Source organism: Hydra vulgaris, chromosome 12, assembly GCF_038396675.1.
Source record: "Hydra vulgaris chromosome 12, alternate assembly HydraT2T_AEP".
NCBI classification, from domain to species: Eukaryota; Metazoa; Cnidaria; class Hydrozoa; order Anthoathecata; family Hydridae; genus Hydra; species Hydra vulgaris.
Window position 1 is genome coordinate 23799770 of NC_088931.1, and position 22946 is coordinate 23822715.

Sequence of the window (22946 nt, forward strand, 5' to 3'; positions counted from 1 at the left end):
AGGCTGCGTATAAACTTTTTGTTTGAAATATATTTTGATATTATTATATATTTACAATATTTCGCTGACCTATAATTGTCAGCATCTTCAGTTGTAATAAAAACCCTTACAAAATATATTTAAAACAAAAAGTTTATACGCAGCATTCTTGATCAAGTTCAACATATATAAATATCATAGGGGTGTGTCAGAGGGGTCTAGGCCCTCTAATAATTCGAAAACTATAATTTTCAAATTTTTTTTATTATATTTACTAAGGAAAAACATATATGTAAAATATTTTTTACATTTTTCGAGGAGGCTGAATAAGTGCAAATTTCATAACTGCGAATCTGCATAAGTGCGAAGCAGTTGCAAAGACTGGCATAAGTGCGAACTGGCACGAGCGCGAACTGGCATAAGTGCGCCGAAAGTTTTTTTTTCACCTTAAAGTGATTGTGATTATCACATTTTGTCGCATTATTTTAAAGCTACGCTTTATTGAAAAAAAACGTATCTAACGTGCGTAATGTATTAATAATATTCATGTAAAAACCGGACTTGTACCATATCAGCTTTTTTTTAAAAAGTAACTCATTTTCACACGGTCGCGACCGCGTGAAAATGAGTTATTTCTTAGTTATACAATTGTTATATCAACTTTTTTTAGTCGTGGAAATAAAAAAAATTTTGTTCATATTTTTTTCAAGTTAAGAGAAATTATGGTTAAATTTATGCAAAGATTTAAACCTTTAAGATCCAAATTTATATTCTTAAACAAAGAATTTTTGGTATGGTATGATATTTATATCATCGACTAATAGATGGGCTGATGAGAAAATAAACATAGTTATTCAGGCCATTTTTATACATCAAAAACAATGGAAGACCAAAAACAGAACCCTTAGAAACACCACAAACTATACATTTTTAATATGATTTGTAACCAATAATGCTAACAAACTGCTTCCGATTGAAGAGAATAGATTGAAACTAATCACAATCAACTTTGCGAATTCCATAATGCAAAATGACCAGTACCCAGTGCTTTTATGTTTTTTTGGTTATACTTATTAAAGCGTGGTTAGTAGAACATTTTGATCGAAATCCAAACAGATATTTCTTTAAACATTTAAAGGAACATAGAAATGAGACTAATCTAAATAATAAATTATTTTTATTGGAATTTGTTAATATTAGATAAAATAGAGATTGGTCTATAGTTATTTTTTTTAATTTTTTTTTTTCAACATACCGTTCCCTAAATATATTTAATATAATTAAATATAATTAATATTATCTTGTTCTATCTACAGATGTAATAAGTAAATTGTTCTATCTAATATGTAAAATAAATACAAAAAAATTTATATATAAATAAATACAATGTTCTATGTAATTTAATATGATATATTTTATCAGGTAGAGGTATTTTCATATAAAGCATAGAAATGAATCAGAAAAAATTATTTCTTGATTAACTTATCTGAAGTTTACATTTTTAATAAAATATTTGTAACTTTTATTAAAAAAAAATTTTTCCTAACTTTATACAAAGACTTTTATAAATGATTTATATATACTTTCTCAAAACTTTTTTAATGTGACTGCCGTTTATTCAATATTCAAGCAGTTAATGTTTTTGTCTTGAAGTTGCCCTTTAATTTAAAAAATCATTTGAGTTTAAAAGATTTGCTAAGAACGCTAACTTTACCCTTAAGTTAAAAGATGAATACGAAACCACAATATTAAAAATCGGCCTTCATTCAGACAACTTTATTACGCGATGCCAAGACCTGTTATTATCGAAGGTAACGTTTAAAACATGGCCTACTATACTCAGGGTAATATATATTTTACATTTTTTAGTGAAAAATTAAGAGGCAATTTTTGAAAAATTGGATCGATCAGTGGACTCATTTACCGTCACAACTCTGATTGCATCAACACTTGCAGTTACTTTACGTGCGCAAGCGGAGCTTGTTAAGGAGCTCCTGAATGGCAATTGAGTGAATGCAAGCTTCTTGTTAGTTTGAGGGATGTTTTAAACTTATAAAAATTTTTTCATGTAATTTATTCAAAAAGCATATAAACTTCTGGGAAGAAACTCAAATTCCAAACATCCTATACTTGATGAGCTGTTTGATAATCGAAGTGAGAAAACTATGGAAAAACTATTTTTGAAATAACTATTTCAGATTATGACACAAAAAACTATTAAAAAGATCTAAATGCAAAAACTGTAAAGCAAATTTGAATGCTATAGACTGAGGTCTTGAAAATCACACAAATCTTTTTTACCACGTGGTAAACTATTTTATTCCATTCAAACTGCTTGCAGAATTTGTTGTCTATTTGTCATTTTGGATTTAATTGAGAATGAAATTTCATCTTAATCAATCCCTTCCGTTATATCATTAACATAAATACGCACTAGAAAGGAAATTTGTGAAAAACCATAAAAATTTTGAAATTATATTATTTTAATAACAAAAAAAAACTTTCAAAAGATTCGCTATCCAAAGATAACCTGAAATCATTTAAAAAGAGGCAAAAATATGAAATCAAAATTGCTAATATGCAAGTTGGAGGCCCGGCGGAAGGCGGGTACAATGGGTGATTTTCACCCAGGGTTTCTTATTAATATTAGTCTGGTTAAAATATAAAGAACTAGTAAAAATTCGAGCTTGAAATAAATGACAACTTTATGGAAGATATTTTGCATCCTAATAGTTTGAAGTAGTCTTCTGGAAGTACTTTAGACTTTCTTATACAAATATACAAAGATTCTCTAGCCTATTTTCCGATCTATATGCATTCTAACTTAACATTACCTGACGCAAAAGGTAACAACCTTTAAGTAAACTAAAATGGATTTAAAAATTGTAGGGTCACTATAAAACAAGAGATTTAAAAACGTCTATCAAACATACATGTTGAAAATGAATTAGATACAACTCTGTCTTAAGATGAAATAATAAAATTTTTGCTTGTAAAAAAGCAAAAAATTAGAGTATTTTTAATATTAATTTTAAATAATTTTTTAATTAATTCTAATCGTGAATATGTTGCAAAAGTGTTATTTAACCCAGATTATATTCAGATTTTCTTGAAAATATGGGTGTAATTAACAGTATTGGAAAAAAAAACGCAACCATTTTTTTTCGCGCTTTAGCTATTGAGTCGATAAGACGTGTTTTTATTCGAGCGTAAGTTTCAGGATTTTATATATTTTTGTTTATTTTCGTATTCTTTTTATTTCCTTTTCCTCATATTCTCTTTTTTCTCTTTTGTCGTACTTCGCGCACCTATATTTATATATACCTATACTTATATACTTATATTTTATTATATATATTTTTATTTATATATTATTATTATAAAAATAGTTGTGACTAAGATTTTATTTACGCTTTAGTTCGCTTATATTTTTACAGAGTTTACAAATTCTTTTATTTTTTTTTTCTTTTTTTTCTTTTTCTTGTTTTAAAGTTTTAATAGTTTTAAACTTACCGTCAATAGTTGCGTTGCACCTGATTTTTAATCTGTTTGTTTATTCATTTTTTGAACATTAGTTTTTCAGATCTTTAAATATCTTATTCTATTTTGCGCTTTGACAATTTTAAAACATACTTAATATATTATGTAATAAATCCGTGATTATATATATTTCCGGAAAATTAGTTACATTTTTTTTTTTTTTTTTTTCCAAAAAAAATTTTTTTATTATTTTAAATAAATTGTTATAACACGGAAAAAAATAATATTATTACGTAAAAAAATAAAAAAATAAAAATAAATAAAAATAAATAAAAAAGTTTTCAAAAAAAAGTTTATTGAAACTTAAAGGATATAAACTATATCAAAGAGTATTTATCGAGTTAAAAGAAATCATATATACATACGCCTTAAAATTGCTTCCACTGGTAATTGCTAAAAATAGTAACACAAAAACAGCTTAAAGATGCTCTGGAAAACGCTGATAAAATTGCCAAAGAAGAGCTTAAACAAGCTCTTCATGTAATTAAATCACTTACTGCCAGAATTGATGAACTTACAAATAGAATTGATTTGCAGGATATTGAAATAAAGTCCCTGAAAGATAGCAAAAGTAGTGAAAAGCCTTTGTTATCTAAATTAGTTGAACAAGTCAACAAACCCGGTACATTAGCAAACGTAGCTGTAGTGAGCACGCTCAATAAGCATAATAGGGACGTGACTAATAGAGAGAAGAGAATTGTTGCGTTTGGTCTACCTGAATCTGTAAAAACTCAACCAAGCGATATAACTAAAGATGACACCGCGGAATTCAAAAAGGTTATGGCATCCTTAAATAAATCAGTCAATATTGTCAGAGTTGAACGTTTCAAAAAAACTAAGAACTTTAATTCTGGTAAACCTGCTCCTCTTATAATTGAAGTTGATTCGGTATCTATCAGAAACGACGTTATAGCATCGGCAAAACAATTAGCATCGGGCAATTTTAAAGATATATTTACACGTCCTGACCGCACAGCAGCAGAACAAAGTGATTTCAATAAATTAAACTCAGAAAGAAAAGCAGCTAATTCTGACCTTGACAAGCTTGGAAAACTTGACAAGCCCTTTAGATTTGTCATCCGCAGCGATAAATTGCGATGCATTGATGTCTCACAGGAAGTTGAAATCAATGGTCGTAAAAAGCATCCTTTCATCAAATGGAAAGATGCACATGCAGCCAGAATTGCAAAAACACAATGAATCAAAGTGTTTACCTGCGAATATTTATTTAAATGCATTAAATACAAAAATAAAATCTGCTAAACCTAACCCTAAAAATACATTTTTAAAATGTTTTTATACTAACGCAACTTCCCTTAATCCGGATAAAATGAACGAATTATCTGCACTTTGTGACATAAACATGTATGATTTAATCTTTATTTCTGAGACATAGTTTACTGAAATATCTGCTTCTCAATTGAACAACTACTCACTAGTAAAGAAAAATCGAATTAAAAAACGGTGGAGGTGTTGCTATCTACATCAAGCGTGATCTAGTCGTGAATGAGGTATCTGATCGTCATCTAAGAGAGATCTTAAACAACAGCAACTCCGAACAAATATGGTGTGAAATTAAAATCGGTAACGAAATTGTTCTTATTGGTTGTGTCTATAGACCATCTTTTTGCATATAAATGATATAAATAAAACAATTATGTTGGATAAACAAGCTGTTGATAGAAAAGCGTATAATTGTTACTAGCAGGTGATTTCAACTTTCCGGATATCAAATGGCACGATGATGACTGGATCGAATTACTAAGCGGTAAAAATAGTGCGGCAAGTGTTTTTCTTGATACTTTGACTAATGATAACCTAGAACAATTAGTTGATTTCTTAAGATTTGAAGCATCTAATGGTAAAGCAAAAAACAATTTGGATTTAATTATTACAGGCTCTTCAACTAGAGTAATCAACTTATCTAGCACTCTGCCGTTAGGTAATTCGTCACAAGGTCATCGCATACTGAGTTGGGATTATGTAATCCTTTCTAAAAATGAGACTACTTTCTCAAACAAAAAATATGACTTTAATAAAGGTGACTATATAAATTTCGGTTAAAAGATTATGGAAACTAACTGGAAGCAATTATTTGAAAATAAAAACACTAATGAGTGATATGAACTTTTCTGCAGTAAATATAATAAACTCAGCAAGCAATTTATTCCGTTAAAAAAAGTCCATACCACCCGTAATGCGCCGTGGATGAATAAGGAGGTACTGGCTATGATAAAGCAAAAAAAAAACAACTGGGCAATTACTTATCTGCGACTAACTGGCGATCAGCGACACTGATTCGTGAATATAGGAAACTAAGAAGTCAAGTGCAGAAAGCATGTAAACATCGTGTTCGAGTATTTGAAGCACAACTAGCATCAGATAAAAGTAATCCTAAAAGGGTGTACGCTTATGCTAAGGCGCAACAGAATGTTCATGTATCTATTAGTGCTATATCTAATGCAAAAGGTGAAACGTTAACAGAGGGAATACATATCGCAAACAGACTTAACGAGCACTTCAAATCAGTTTTTGTAGATGATAGTAAAAGTAGTCAGTTACCTATTTTTGAGAGAAGGCATTATCAAGAAGACTTAGGCGATATAACTATTAACTTTGAAGCGACGCTACCTTATTTGAAAGGTTTGAACCCGAATAAATCTATTGGTGCTGATAACATTAATCCAAAGGTACTTAAAGAATGCGCAGCTCAAATGACTTACCCTCTTACTTTACTTTACAATAAAGCACTGTCCGAAGGCTCAACACCTACAGCTTGGAAACAGTCACACGTCACACCGTTGTTTAAAAAAGGTAGTCGTCTTGATGCCGCTAATTACAGACCAGTGTCTATCACATCAGCTCCATGCAAAGTAATGGAAAAGATTATCAGGGAACAGATAACTAAATATCTTGAAAAAACGAGCAGCATCTCACATAATCAACATGGATTTATGTCCAAAAAAGGATGCACATCTAACTTATTGGAGAGTGTCGACTACATCACGAAAGCGTTAAGTAAAAGAAAATGAACAAGCGGAGTTCTAAGCGGAGTTCCTCAAGGGTCTGTACTTGGTCCAACATTATTTATCATTTATGTAAATGACTTAACGGATAAGTTAAAATCAGTTCATAAAATCTATGCTGACGATACTAAACTGTTACAAGAAATAAGACCTGAGTTTCACGATGCTGATTGCCTGATCCTACAAAATGATTTAAACATTGTCACAGATTGGTCAAAGGAATGGCTGATGGAGTTAAATGTTCAAAAATGTAAAGTCATGCACCTTGGTTATGGAAATAGTAATCATGAATATGTAATGAATGATGGAAATGCATCACTTACTCTTGAGGCAACGGATATTGAGAGGGACCTGGGTATCTTCATATCTAATGATCTAAAATGGAATCAACACATACAGGTTGCAACACATAAAGCGAGTATGATACTTGGCCTATTAAAAAAGACATTTAGATCAAGAGATATGGAAGTTTGGAGTAAGTTATACACTACGTATGTTAGGCCGCACCTGGAATTCGCTATTCCGGTATGGTGTCCTTACTTAAAAGGTGACATCAAAGAAATCGAAAAAATTCAGCGCAAAGCAACAAAAGTACCTCATGATTTAATAGGATTACCTTACGCTGAAAGGTGTCGTCGGCTCAATTTTATTACTTTGGAAACTCGCAGGAGACGTGGCGACTTAATCCAACAGTTTAAGCTAGAAAACGGTTTTGAGAGTATCAATTGGCATAATCCACCAATTCGCAGATCATCTTCCAATGTCCTAATGCGTGAATTCACATATAATAATGCTCGTCACAATTTTTTTACAAATCTTATTGTCAATGATTGGAATAACTTGCCGTCAGCATGCAAAAAGGTTCCGTCAGTTAACGCATTTAAGAATAGAATTGACAAGTATTTTTTTTCTCCAGCTGCAAACAGTACATCTTTTACTGAAGATGAGCTGCACGTTTATTAATTAATTCGTGCTTTAGCAGCTACAAATATTGGCTTTTTAGATACTATTTGTAATAGATGTAAACTTGAATTAAATGAAAGCAATCTTTTTTCCCTTTTCCCAATTTTGATATCAACTTACTTGCTATGACCAACAATTGCTTTTTTTTTTTACTTAAAGTTTATATTTCACAAACCATAAATTTTTGTATAACTTTGTTTGTTTGGTTTTTAATTATTTGTCATTTTATCTACGAGGACTTATTTAAATATATTACTATTAACTTGTATAATGTACATGCCTTTAATTTAAAGATATGCATGCTTAATGGAGTGCCTAATTGCTACTATGCCCAGGCGTTACAAAAGCCCTCGGCGGCCCTGATCATACCTGAGCATTTTTCCGCCAACCAATCATTGACATTCTTTAGAAGTTTTTGAAAAGTGCTTTTTTCAAGATAAATTACTCATAACATTTCTTCAAAAACTTGTATTAAAATACATAACAAAATTTAAAATTTATTTTATTGAGGAGCCATAATATTTTTTTACCCACCTCCGGAATGTCTAGCGCCCGGCCTGGCAAGTTGTATGGCGTTTGTTTATATAGATATAAGTTTACCAATTGTTTGATTTCTTCAATTTCTTGATATTTTCCTCATAGCGTTAAAATTTACATGAATATAGTTATATATTATAGATAAATATAATATACATAGATATAAATGTACATTAATTTAAATAGTTTTTGTGACTATTACCTTAGACATTTTAGTAGACTACAAATCCTCAACATTTTAGCAGACTACAAATCCTCAACGAATATTAATAAAACGTCTTTGAAAAAATCTTTGATATACCTAAATTATCTTGAATAAATATATAATAATAAACACCAACTGCCACTTTTATATCGAAGAACTAAGTTAAAAATTAAGGTTTGAGTTACTTTTTTAAAATTAAGTATTTACTGCAGCCATTTTTTCAATAAAAATCGGCCTTATAAATTTCCCCTCAAAAATGTGAAACATTTAGTCGTGAACATGGTAGGGCATGTTCAAAAAGTTTATTCAGTAACGTAAATTTAATAAACTACGAATTTCATCGCAAAATAAATACGTCAAGTTATAATATCCAACAATTCTATTTTATAAGCCGATTTAAAATACTTTATTTATAAACACTCATTGTCAAGCTTTGGCAAAAAATATAGACAAAAGAATAATTAGTAAAAAAAATTCCGTCATCGTCTATAGTTATTTAAAATAAAGTTGTTTAAAAGGTAATTAAAAAAAAAAGCATAAGAAAAAAAAATTCCACAGAACTAAAGGTACCTAATCAAGAGAATAAGATGATGTACATAAACATCTAAAAATAGAGTATTTACAAAATCAAAAATTCTAATTTACATTTTTTATACTACAGTTTATTACTATACTTGTTATTTCCTAAAGAAAAAATACACTTTACTTAATGAAATAAATTTTGACGACGTGGGTTCTCAGAATCGTCTAATCGAGAGTAAACGTGGCGCTTCAATTGTGCATACGAAAACATTCCGCGTAAAAAGATCAACCAGCCTGAAGATTAAACAAAATTGTAAATTATAATTTTATTCAAAAATATTTCATGAGATATATAAAAAATATAATATAATGCAGTACATAACGTAACTAATGCAAATAATAATAAAATATAAAAAATAACAAAGAAAATATAATAAATTAATTACCACATAAAACAAAAAGATACATAAGCCAAGGGCTATCGTCAAAATATTCTTTAGACCATTCTGTATGCTAAAACAAAATAAATAAAAAAAGTTAGAAAACCAAAAATTAAAAAAAGAATTGAAAAAAAACAACATTCATATAAATAACTACATAACTGTTTTCCAACTTCAACTAAATTACAATTATTTAAGTTAAAAAAAAGAAACAATGATAAGAAATCAGTCACTTGACATAATTTCTAAGCATTCAGGTTAAATGTGTTAAAGAATTGAAATATAAGCTATATTTACATATGAGCTTTTCTTTTATTAAAATTTTACATTAAATAACTGTTACTCAAAAATTTCAAAACCATGGGATAGCTTGAATACTCTAATGCATATATACTTGGTGACTCTTGGAAATTTTTTTAACCCTTACAAATTTTTGAGAATATTGTTACGAAATATAAAAGATCAACATAAAAAAAGTAAAAAAACTATAATTTATTGCGTGTAAAATAATAAAAGAAATTTTTTAATCAACTAGGAACCTTTTGTGACTATAGGCTCAGTCCAAACCCAATGGGTGAAGTTTCCCTCATGATACATTGTGGAGTATTTGATCAAAAAAAGTCGAACAAAAATATTTTATCAAAGTTACCAAAACAAAACAAAATATCTTTAAAGTTATCGCAAAAAAATGTTTTTCTTTAAAGTGAAAGATTTCAAAAATATATATTTAAAAAGCATATTTATAAATATAAAAAGTATATCTATAAATATAAAAAATATATATTTATTAAAGTGAAATAGTTTAAATAAAATTTTTCAATAAAATAAAACATTTCAAAAAAGCCTCATTAAAGTTACTCAAAAAAAAAAAAAAGAAAAAAAAAAAAGAAATTGTTTCATAAATTCACCGTTTGGTTACATTCCATAAAAGTATATTTATGGCACTTTTTGGCAGCTGTTTTTTCTAAATATATCAAAAAAATATATATGCGACATTGGTAATGAAGAAAACGTGACCTTCCTGGTTAAATGCTCCTTCGTGGTGCTCTGTTACTTGACCGATAAAAAAAAAAAAATTTTCTCAATAAAAAAATATTAAAAGATAATCTTTCTAGATTATTGAAAAATTGTTACAACAGAAAACCTGATTTATGCTTTTATTATTAATCTTTTTTTCTTAATCTAACAAGATTTATTTAATTGATGCACTTAAGTAAAAAATAAGTCTATAATATCTCACAAAGAATAAGTTTTAATTTTCATTATGTCAGCTATTTTCACGTTGTTGTTAATGAACATCAACACCACAAACTGGATCAAAATAATGCTCATTGAAAAAATTATCAGGGCCTTGAAGAGTACACTAGAGAAAATTGCATTTGTTGCTGGAAAACTTGTTGTTTAAAACCTTTTCTCAAATCCAAATCAAACCTTGCCATTATGCTTCAACAAAATGTCAGAAAAATTGAAGAAAATTTAAATAATCTTGTGATTATTTTGGATCATTCTAATAATCAATCATTAATCTAGTGAATTTTATTTTGGAGATTATTTTATCATCTTTTAGCTAAGTTAATTAAATAGTAGTATTTAATTTTACACAAACGTGTTTATACCAGGTTGTTCAATAAGTTTTGTCAATTGATAAGAAAAACACAACTTTATTGTTTGAAATACAGTTTATTATTCAATATAATCTCCCTAAACTTCAATACACTTGTTCCAGTGATCATCTAACTTATGGACTCCACCCCTGAAGTGAGAATCCAGAAGACTTGCTTTGGAGCTGAAGTACCAGGTTCACACCACTCCTTAGCCTCTTGTTTTGATTCAGGATCATAATGGTAGATCCAAGTCTCATTAATAGTGACCAAAGGACCCATAAAATCGTTTTTATCCTTTCTAAAAGGCTTTAAATTTTGCTAAGAAAATCTTATTCGAATGTATTTTTGTTCCATCGTTAGCAAATGTGGCATCCATTGTGCACACAGCTTTTGTGAAACCCAAAACTTCAGCCAAAATATTGTTCGCACTACCTAATATAATGCCTAGAGCTTTTACTAAATCTCTCTTAGTTAATTAACAATCTTCCAAAATTATATCCTGCATTCTTGCTGTGATTTCTGGTGTTGATGCACTTTTTTGACATTCTTCATGTGGATCATCTTCAAGACTTGTACGACCACATATAAATTTAGCAACCCATCCTTCTACTGTTTTAATTGAAGGTGGAGAATCCTTATACACTTTTAACCATCGTTCATGAATTCGTTTTGGTGCTATACCTTCCAAAAATAAGAACTTTATTACTGCAAGATACTCCATTTTTTCCTTAGTAAAATTTTTTTTTTATATGTCAACTTTGAACATATGTAAATATACAAATAAGTTATCAGATCTATGTGAAATACGTGTTCATAAAAAAATAGTAACAATTTTAGAAAAACAAAACAATAAACCTAATAGCGTCATCTCTTATCCAATGACAAAACTTATTGAACACAGGGCCGTCCCGAAGAGATTTTAATGAGGAAGGGGGGTGGGGTGGGGAAAGGGGTGACGTATCTGTCTTTTGCCGACTAAAGCCAAAATTTTTTTTTTTGCTGACTAACTTATCCAAAAAAATAAAAAAAACCTCCTCGTTGGCCAACATTTGCCGACTATAGATCCAATTTTGCCGACTCCAGCGTCCATTTTGCCAACTAATTAAATTTGTAGGGGGAGGGGGGGCTAGACGCCCCTCTATGCCCCCTCGGGACATCCCTGATTGAACAACCTGTTATATTATACATAGTTTTACAATTACGTAAACACTGTCGGCAACACAGTAGAATTGTTCATTACAAGTCATAGTTTAATATAAAACATTCTTTAGGCTTTTAGTTTCTCTATTGTATTTTTTAATTTGTCTAATAGAAAATTATTTGTTAGACTTATTTTCAAAATGATAGCATAAACTTTGCTTAAATTATCTGAAGTAGTATACAACATCTACTCCTATTGAAAAAGTCGATTAAACATATTTAATATAATTAATTCCATACCTTGACAATAAATGCCCATTTGACTAGTGACAAACCAAAGCCAGAAACAGCACCATACTGTGCAGACAAAGAGTTGGAAAAACAATACCCTGCCAAAAATCCAATCCAGTTGAAAACAAAGGCAACTAAAAAAAAAAAGAGAAATAGTAAAATCATGAATAAAAAAATATTGCATTAACTTTTAATTACTAAAAGAATGCGCTTACGTAAAAAACATAATACAAATCCAAGATCACTTCCAACAACTACATCATTATCATCTATAAAAAAATTACAGAGAAATTTTGAAAAATAAACCTTTGAGTTGGTGAAAGTTACAAAATACAGAGTGCTTGGAACAATACAGTAATAAGTGCGTGGGACATAGTAATGAGTGAGTGGAACATTACAATAATTAGTGCCTGGAACATTACAGCAATGAGTAGATGGAAAATTACAGTAATTAAGATGCAAACTAACAACATTAAAAAAATAATGTTTAAATTAAAAAAGATTTATACCCCGTTCATACTGACGATAAAACACGTTTTAATTGTCGTATTTTAAACGCGTTTTACATTTTACTATTCTCATCAAATTTAAAATTGGTTTTAATTAAAACACGCAACGTTAAAAGTTGTTTTAATAAAACAACGTCGCGAGGTTGTTTTAATTGCGTTTTATTACCCTGAACTGTTTTTAAATGGCGGAGGAAAAAGCTGTTGCTGAAGAAAAAGTTAAATCTAGAAAGAGAGCTAGACATTGGGATGATGAGGAAACAAAAATACTAATTAGTAAATGGTCAGAAGATAATATCCAAGAAAAGTTGAAGTCATGCACAAGGTTTTGTTTTGTTTTTTTCAGTTAAGTTGGATCAAATTGAAATAACTTGTTAAATAAAATCAAACCACTCGTTACTAAATAGTTTAAATAAATCACAAATAGACAAGAAGTGATTACGAATTACATTAATATTGAATAAACAAGGAAATGAATGTTTATAAATTGTACTTTTTACAACAAGATATTTATTTCTCTTTGATAGTTAGCACAATATATATATATATATATATATATATATATATATATATATATATATATATATATATAACATCATATTTTTTGGATTTTATAAAAGGAAAAATTTGGGAGGAAATTTTGCTATTCTTGCAAGCTTCTGGATATGAAGACAGAGATAAAGAGATGTGTAAAACAAGAATTCACACATTGACAAGTGCATATCGCAATTATATTGATAATAAACGAAATACAAGTGGGACTGGTCCTTCCAAAAAACCATCCTGCTTTGATGAAATTGATAAGGTTCTTAGTGACAAACCAACCACATTACCAACTTTTTTGAAAAGTTCCTCAGGCATGAATGTTATTATTGAAAAAACTGCAGAAGTGAATAATTTTAATAATTGTGTTAATGAGTTAGTAAACTGTGAACATATAGACATTGAAACTACTCCGTCAAGTTCTAAATCTGAAGAGTTGGTAAAAAAAGATAATAGTTTTTACTTTAAAAAATCCAAAAAGAAAAAATCCAGAAGTGAGGTAATGTTTGAACAATTAAATGCCACTGTTAATAAATTTATGACCTCTCAGGCTGATATTGATCATAAAATTTTAGAAAGTATTTTAGAAAACCACAAACAAGAAGAATCATGTGTTATATTAAAAGTTCGTCAAGTTGAAGATTTATATTTTATTGAAATAGAACTTTCATTGGCAGATTTGACACTAGAAAAACTTACTTGCACAATAAAAGAGGAATTTTCAGTTCAAGATAATGCATCTTTATTGATTACCAAGTTACCAAATGTACTTATCCGAAATGATAAGGATGTTAAACGTCTTAAAAGTGGGACTGAGATAGAGTTTTTAATTATGATTAAAAAAATGTGAAGCAATTTCTTTGTTTTGTTATTTTTTTCTCAAAATAAAATAAACCATGCCTTTTACAACATTGTTTGAAAAAAATCATTTACAACTAAACAGTTGTAAAATAATGTTTTTTTATGGAATTTCTAATAAACTCAGCTTTATTGTCAAGTTCAATGCAACTGTGGTTTAATATAGGGTTTACTAAGTCAATTTCTGTTTGTTCAATCCATTCATTTAAATACTTTTGCTTTGTCAAAGTACAGAAGTTATGTAGTATACAACATGTTGTAACAATATTGACTGTGTGTTCAACTGTTGTATCTAATCTCTTTAAAAGACATTGAAATCGACCTTTTAATCTTCCAAATCCATTCTCCACCACCACACGACATTTACTAAGAGAAACGTTAAACTTTGCTTCTTCTATACTAAGATTTCCACGATCTGAGTAAGGTTTCATAAGCCAATTTTTAAGGGGATATGCTGAATCACCAAGGATAAGAGGACCAATATTATCAATTATTTTAGATAAGTTTGTAGGTAAAAAGGTTCTAGCCAGACACTCTTTATATAAGGGAGAATTTTTAAAAACCCTTGAATCGTGTGATTTGCCAGTCCACCCTACAAAAATATCTCTAAATAAATACTTGCTGTCTACCAATCCCTGTAAAATAATGGAGTGATATTCTTTTCTGTTTATATAGTCCTCTGAATTTTTATGAGGAGCCTTTATTCTTATGTGACATCCATCAACTGCTCCAACTACTTGTGGAAAACCATATAATTTTTCAAAACTTACTATAATCTCCATTGTTTCTTCCCTTGAGGGTAAGGAAATGTATTTCTTCATTAAGTTATCAACAAAATGTTTACAAATTCTGTGAACTATTGTACAAACAGTTGATTTTCCTAAGCCAAATAAATTGGCTATTGTTCGGTAATCTGCAGATCCACTTAAAAAGTAAAGTGTCACAGCTAACTTCATTTCTAAAGGCAAAGATTTACGAAAGTTAGTGCCTTGTATAGGCATAAAAGGTGAAACTTCCTTGCACAGATAATTAAAGGCTGCTTTAGACATTCTTATGTTTTTTATCCAATCATCTTCGTTCCAACAGTTTACCATTGTTTCGTACCAAAAGCTTTGACTGCGAGGTTTAGTCCAAATTTTTCTGTAAACCGCAAAATTATAAGCAGTAATACAGTTTATCAGTATGTGCTGCAATTGCAGTCTTCTTTTTTCCCTTGATATGTACAATAATACTCGTAACTTCGAGATCAAGTTTTTCTTTGAGAGCGCCATTTTCGAACGTTAATATAAATACTAAAGAACGTTCAATCTGAACGCAAGAAAACTGAAAACATGTTTATTATAAAACTATGTTTACATTAAAACATGTTTATTTAAAACAGAATTTAGTGTGAACTGGGTATTAATTTTAAAAGTAGCTAAAGCAGTATTAAAGTTTTTTTGAAAATTTTTTTTTAACCTATATAATCGATATACGACTATGAAACATTAATCATATAGTATCTATATAAGACTACGAAACATTAATCATATAGTATCTATATAAGACTATGAAGCATTAATCATATCTATAATAAAAGCATTAATCAAGCCTTCCCGGAAAGCATGTGCTAGAGAATAAAACAACAATTCTCGAAGAAAGGAAACGCAGACTATATGAAATAGAAAATCTAAATAAAATGAGCTAAAAAAAAATTGTATATTAAAAAAAGAAAAATGTTGTCAAAAAAATAATATACCTAAATATTTTACTGTTTTTGTTTTCTTATTTTTAGGGCGTTTGTTATTTTTCACTTCCAAAATTGATACAAGTCAAAGAAAAAAGCAGGTAAGAATATAGCAAAAATAAAAAATTTTATTTTGATAAATTTTTCTAAAATAATAAAGTATTTCCTTAATATACATTAAGGAAATACTTTATTATTTGCGCGAGAAACATGGACAATTTTTAAATTTGCTTTCAAATGTCTTTGCTCAATGCAAATGTTTTTATCAATGCACAGGAAAGTTAGAAAACTAATTGCTATTTGCTTGTGATTTTTTTTTTTTTAAACAAGTTTTTAATGTAAAATAAAATAAAAATTCATTAATAATTATAATTAAATATAAAATATTTGGTTGTTTTCACTACCCCCATTGAAATAGTCTGCACTTTTGTTGGATAATGTTTTATTGTTAATTTACGGAACTTTTTAAAATAAATTTTTAGGAGCCTATTTGTTTAAGTTTTTAAATATATTTTTTTCAAACAGAGCATTTGTTATGTTCATTATCTCTAGTAATTTGTATTAACGTTGGAAACTGGGCAATATAAAAGAAACAATTTCAGACATGCATCAAATGTGGTAGATACATTTTTGAAAGAAACCATGTTATTCTTTTATCTAATTTATTCTGTCATTACAGAATTTATTAACCAAATAATATATTTTACAAATAAATAGCAATTTATTTTTTTATTGCCCTATTATATAAGTATTGCAAAAAAATGTCAAATACAGCAAAAACATTTTAAAAAGCACTAAAAACAAATTAACAAAATTTCTCATAGTTCTAGCATATATAGCAAATTAGTTTCCTAATTATACAGATTGATAAAAGTCACATATCAAAACTTTCAATTGTTGTTAAATTTTTATAAAAGATGATATGATTTTTTCATCAACTTGTATCAAGTTTGGTAGCTAAAAACAACAACCACTCTAAAAAAAGAATACAAAAGTTGTATAAAAAAATTTCATAAAATTTTTTTTTTTTTTAATTATTAAATTTTCTAGTTTATTTAATTAAAACTTGACATTCTGTTACAATTTTGTTTCTTTTTTTAGGATTGTTTTTTTTCCCTCATTAGATAAGGTTAGCTTTTTAAAATGCTTTATAAGCCAAAAAATGTAAACTGCCGTGGTTAGTGTATCTAAAAATATTACTTTAAACGTGGACAAACAAGGTATGCAACCCCATGCACTTTCTGGGAAGGCTTGTTAATCACTAATTCAAAAATTCAAAAAACAGGTAGATCAATCCATAGTCTGCACTATTTGCTGTTATTATTAGTAAAAAATTTGTTCTCTTAATTAATTTTTCTGTTTTATTAATTAATTAATTAATTAATTAAACACTCCAACAGTGTATGAGCTGCAATTGTGTTTTATGCAAATTAAATATTTCTTACAAAGATTATTGCATTTAAAGTAAACTAGAAAAATATAAATATCATTAAAAAACAAAATAATATTCAAGGATAACGTCCTTGCCAATGAGTCATTACTGTGATAATAGAGGAACTGTGGTTTTGAGGGATGTTTATCAGTCTTCTGCTCAACTATGTCCCATATATAATCCGAAAAATTAAAATCTAGTAAGATATTTTACCATGGTAATTCTCAGACATTGTATTCATGCATATAACGCTGATAAATTGAATTTAGATTTAATTTTCTTTCTTTAAAAAGTTGATATTAATATAGTGGGTCATAGTAACATAACTAAAGTTAACAATACAGATTTTGTAAATACTAATGAATTTTTCAATGGTTGTCAAAAACAATATTTTATAAATGTTTATTTCCTTTTTATTTCAAACCATGTCAAACTAGTTGTCAATGTGATCTTCAATATACATATTTCATTGGTTGCTGACTGAAAATTTTCATGAAGATATTGCAGCCTGATTGGTAAAACCAAGATGAAGATTTCTTCTTGACTTGAAACTTAATCTGAATAAAAAAGTTGGTGCAAATGAAATCAGAAAAAAAACATTTGGATATTAGATGACACCTTTTTTTGCATAACTGTTTGCTAAAAACATCAAACCAACACTTAAAAATAAGAACAAATTTTGTATAATAATTTGTTAATGGAGCCAGAATCTGGAGCTGGAGCCTAGAGCTGAAGCTAATTTTTGGACCTTAGCTCCAAAGCCCTGTATTAATTTGAATACTCTAAAATTTGGTGTCCACTGAAAAAATGTGACAGCTTATTTTTTTATACCAGATTGGAAACAGAAAAGATGCTTAACACTGGGATCTATTTTAGATTTTATTGGTTAAGATTTATTAGGAGTAAACTGTTTAAACTCATTTCATAGTAAACTGTACTCAACTCAAGGAATGAACTATCATTTTAATTGTGTTCACATTTTAAGTGAACACTATTAAAATGATAGGCAAAATTTTTTTTCAATTGATCTAATAATCTTCAAACTCTAGTCAAAATGTGAGCAATGATTTTTAATTTGGTATAATTATAAATGCTTTTGAACAAACAAACAAGAAAACAATAACTTATTTATAAGTAAAAGAAAACTTTTAAAAGACCTTGTAATATAAAAGCTTTTACTAAACTCTAGTTTATATTATGAAATTTTTTTCTCACCACTACTGTTTCTCAACCAGTAAAGGAAGACCTAAATAAATAATATTTAGAATAATTAAATAATTGACTGTTATTTTAAATAAATCACATTATACATAAAAATTAATAATATATGTAAAAACTAAAATAAACAAAATAATGAGAAAAATAACAGCTAATCAAACATTTAACTAAAATCTCATTTTGGAAATGAAACTTTTTTTACTTTACAACACCTACCTAAACACTAATTTTAAAAGAATAATTCAAAATACCTCTTGAAAATGAATCCTACATTTACAACTCTCAAGAAAATAATTTACAATATAAAAACATTATTTGTATTCAAAATAATTGTATTCAAGACCAATTGTTCTTTATTTAGAGCGCTCTAGTTATAAACATTTTTTTTAATATTATAAATTTATTACTTTATTTAACTTTATGACTTTGCAAAACAATTTGAACAAAAAAATCAGATAAAAACATAAATTAATAAAAAAAACCCATTGAAGTAAAAAATTATTTACATTAAAATTTCTGATATTATGCTAGATCAAAAAGCAATAAATCTGAATTGACTTTTTTTGGACTTTACTTGTTTTGTCTTTTATTTAATCTAACTTGTTTTTATTTAATCTAACTTGTTTGGTCTATTGAGCATGATTTTTTATTTAATCTAACTTGTTTGGCCTATTGAGCATGATTTTTTTATTTAATCTAACTTGTTTGGTCTATTGAGCATGATTTTGCAAAAATAATAAGTTCAAAGTTTTATGAAAATGATGTTTTCATCACTTATAATTTATTATTTAGAATAATTCTAAACAGTTATAAAAAATGCTGATATTAATATAGCTTTTTATTTTAAATGCCTTTAATGCAAAGTAAAAACATAATGTAAACTATATAAAACAGCAATAAAATAACGTAGCAAAGTTTCTTTATACTAACACAAAATTATGCGTTAATATAAAATAACTTCATTTTATTATGTGTTAGATGGAAGCGGAAAAAGCTTATTGTTCAAGAATATCAAATAATTTGATAAAGTCAGACATGCTGGTCTCTTTAATAAGCTTTCTATCTATATTAAATTTTTTTTAGATAATCTTACATCTGAGGTGGCTTTATTTGTTGATGACACAAATATAATCTAGTTTTGACAAAAAGCCATCACTTATTGATTGTTTAGACCAGTCAGCCAGTATAGGACCTGCTCTAACCAAGCTTGAGTCACTGTCCCATCATCATAAAATTGCATCAATTTCTTCATAAGTATTTATAAATACCCTGCATAGATTTAAAACATTTTTGTAAATTTTTTTAGTATTAAAAATAATAGGAAAAATGTTACTATAACAGATATAAATATAATGCTGTAGAGAATTATAGAGATAACAGAAAATTTAAAGAGAGCAAACTTTAAATTGCCACTTATTTTAAATGCATTTAAAATAAGTTTAAATTACGTATGTAAAAAGAATAAATGCAAAGCATGAATTTTATGACAAATTGCTTTAAAAAACACATAAGGCAAGACTTATTTGTCTTGCCTTGTTTACTTTTTGATATCAATCTTTGCTTTAATAAAGCAAAGACTGAACATATTATAACAATCACAATAGCTCTGTTTAAGTTTTGAAACAAAATCAAACGAAACTTTGTAAAGTTGAAAATAAATCTTGACTGTATATGATTCTTATTTCTTTTCTAACACATTTTAATCTTACATACAAAATATCATTTTAATGATACTAGAGTGATTCAAGGTGAATTTTTAAATTTGAAACAGTTTACAGTGATTAGCTTCTGATTTCTGAAATTTTGATAACAATTTGTTTTGCAACTATTTTTACTAATCTGAACTATTTTATCTGACTTTGTTTTTATTATTTTATTAACTTTTACTAAGTACTATTGAATTTCGTAAAAACTATATCTTTACAGTCAAACATAGATTTGATTCTTTTTATGCCAGTAGCATAGCGACAAATGGGCCCCTTGCAAAACTTTACTCCGGGCCCCAAAATTTATTCTCTGGCACCTCTTCTCCTCCCCCCCCCACCTTTTTACCAAAAATTATACATGAAAACAAAAACCTTATTCCTAAACATAACTTTGACATAAAAACCAGAATGTTTCAGTATGTAAGTGTAGTATGTTAAAAAATCTAATGAAAGTGCTTTCTTATCTTCATAGCTGCAAATTGTTCTATAATATCTTTTAAATTTGATTAAGCTGCTAATTCTTCTTCAAAAGGCTTAGTGCAAAAACAGTCCATAAAGGTGCTTCAATTCTTTTTAATAAGCTGAAAGATCTTTTTGCAGTTGCCACGCTAACAAGTAATGTCAAATATACCAAAAGTATTGCGATTATATCAGTGAATGATCAACTTATATCACAATATGTTATTGTGAACACTTGTAAAATGCAAACATATTCAATGTGTAAAATGCAGAAATATAATGTCTTTTTATTGTTAATAAATTAAGTAAATCTGAAAAACTATCTAGATCTTTAATCTTGAAATATTTTTTCTGTTGTGAAGTAAAAAAATTTACCCTATTTGCGAAGTCAATTTTTTTTTTAAAGCAAGCAGTAAGTTATTGTTTTACTAAAACAGGTCAATCATCGCTGTTGGCACAACAGCATGACATCACATTTCCCACTTAATAAAATTGTACTATTTATGAAATAATGTAGTTGGTTTTATTTTTTTAGATATAAATAAATAAAATTTGCTCATTTATTAAAGTGCTAGTCAAGATTATTATTAAAGCCAAAAAAATAATTTGAAAAAGAGTTTTCATTTCTTAGTTACATAATAATATTGCAAAGTGTTAATGTTGATATGTTTATAAACATACATATTATTTTTACAGTGACATTGAATTCTTTTTTTAAAAAAGTTGGTCACCTTGGGCCCCTAATAACTCTAGCCCCTCCCAGTAAAACAGTAGAGGTAGGCCTTGCAGACTCATTGCTATGCTACTGTTTTATGCTTGTTTCTATAAGTTTTTTTACCTATTTGACTCTTTAGAGGCAAGATTCACTTAGCATGTTTAATTATTCTATAAATATTTAGGAGTTTTTGAAATTTTAAAGTAAAACTTTTCTATAATAGTCTAATAAATGTCTAAAATAGAACTCAGATATTCTCTTTATTTTTTTAAATTGGACATTTTACTTGTTCATTTTTTTCTATAAATAATGATAAGTAAAATATGAATATTCTAAATTAAAATAATTACAATTAAATAAATACATTAAAAACTAGCACTTATTGTTTATGATTAAATTGTCTTTTAAGACAACTTTGTTTATTGGTTTTTACTAGTGATGTACCGATGACAAAGGCCAATTGTGGCTAATAATAGGTTTTAATGTATTTATATAAGGGTATTATAATAATATTAAGGATGTAAAATACATATACAACATGTACCTATACATCAACAGTGACTTGGCCTACTAGCCTATGCTATTGGTAACCAGCAACTAATTAATCGACAATCTGCTGATTAAACGGCTGATGGCATCAGTTGATTAATCTGCATTGGTCAATGCATCGACGTTGGCCAAACCAAACTGGTGCATAGGCACAGCTTATATATGCAAATTGTGTACTTATATATGCAAATTGTGTACTCAATCAGCCTTTGCCATCCGTACATCACTAGTTTTTACCCATTGTTAGATACTTTAAATAAAATAATTACTTATAGATGTAAATGAAGAGAAAACTACTGTTTTACTTACAGAAGGATTTTCATGAGTTTCTCCATTGGAAGTATTTTCAGACTCATTATATGAAGGTAACTTCACTACATCAGTGTACATAGGGGGACTATCGTTAATTGGATCTTCTCTTAAAGATTCATTTTCATTAGGACTTTGATATGGAGGAGGACTCTGAGATTGCAATGTAGAAGAACTCATGGGAGAACTCACGGGATGTGATACCACTGGTGTGTTTCTTTGAGAAACATCCATTCTAAAATGCATGTATAATTTATAAAAATTTTTTATATAATTATGAGACATAACACATTCTTGCTCTAGAAAATTCAACACTTAAATTAATTATATTAAACTTATTTGGGCTGCTTTAAAAATCATACTTTTCCATGATGCAACCTTTTAAGTATAAATTGGCTTGCATTTATGGTAGTAAATGCCCACAGTATGTCACTGTATGTTTACAATTAATAACTTAAAAATTAATTGCAATTTATTTAAATAATAAGTCTTTTAGCAGGCACACTAAAATTAAAATCATTATATATATATATACAGTGGGTGCTCATATTATTAGAAACACGACCAAATTTTAAAAACTTTGTGAATAAAGTTCAAAATTAACAAAACATTTTAACAAAATAATTTTTTTTATTTTACAAATGTACCTTTTACTTTAATCTGGGAGTTTGGCAACAT

General features: G+C 28.0%; 1 protein-coding gene across 1 annotated transcript in view; it reads right to left on the minus strand.

Moving 5' to 3' along the window:
- Positions 1–8611: 8611 nt before the first annotated feature.
- Positions 8612–22946, minus strand: part of LOC100211895 (NEDD4 family-interacting protein 1-like) — a 29815-nt gene continuing 15480 nt past the window's right edge. The window contains exons 2-7 of the mRNA XM_065812608.1: positions 22269–22503; positions 18528–18558; positions 12463–12516; positions 12257–12381; positions 9219–9285; positions 8612–9066 (exon numbers count right to left, since the gene is read on the minus strand). Of these exons, the coding sequence (XP_065668680.1) occupies positions 8957–9066; positions 9219–9285; positions 12257–12381; positions 12463–12516; positions 18528–18558; positions 22269–22502 (621 nt within the window). The 5' untranslated portion in view covers position 22503 and the 3' untranslated portion in view covers positions 8612–8956. The remainder of the gene's footprint in view (positions 9067–9218; positions 9286–12256; positions 12382–12462; positions 12517–18527; positions 18559–22268; positions 22504–22946) is intronic.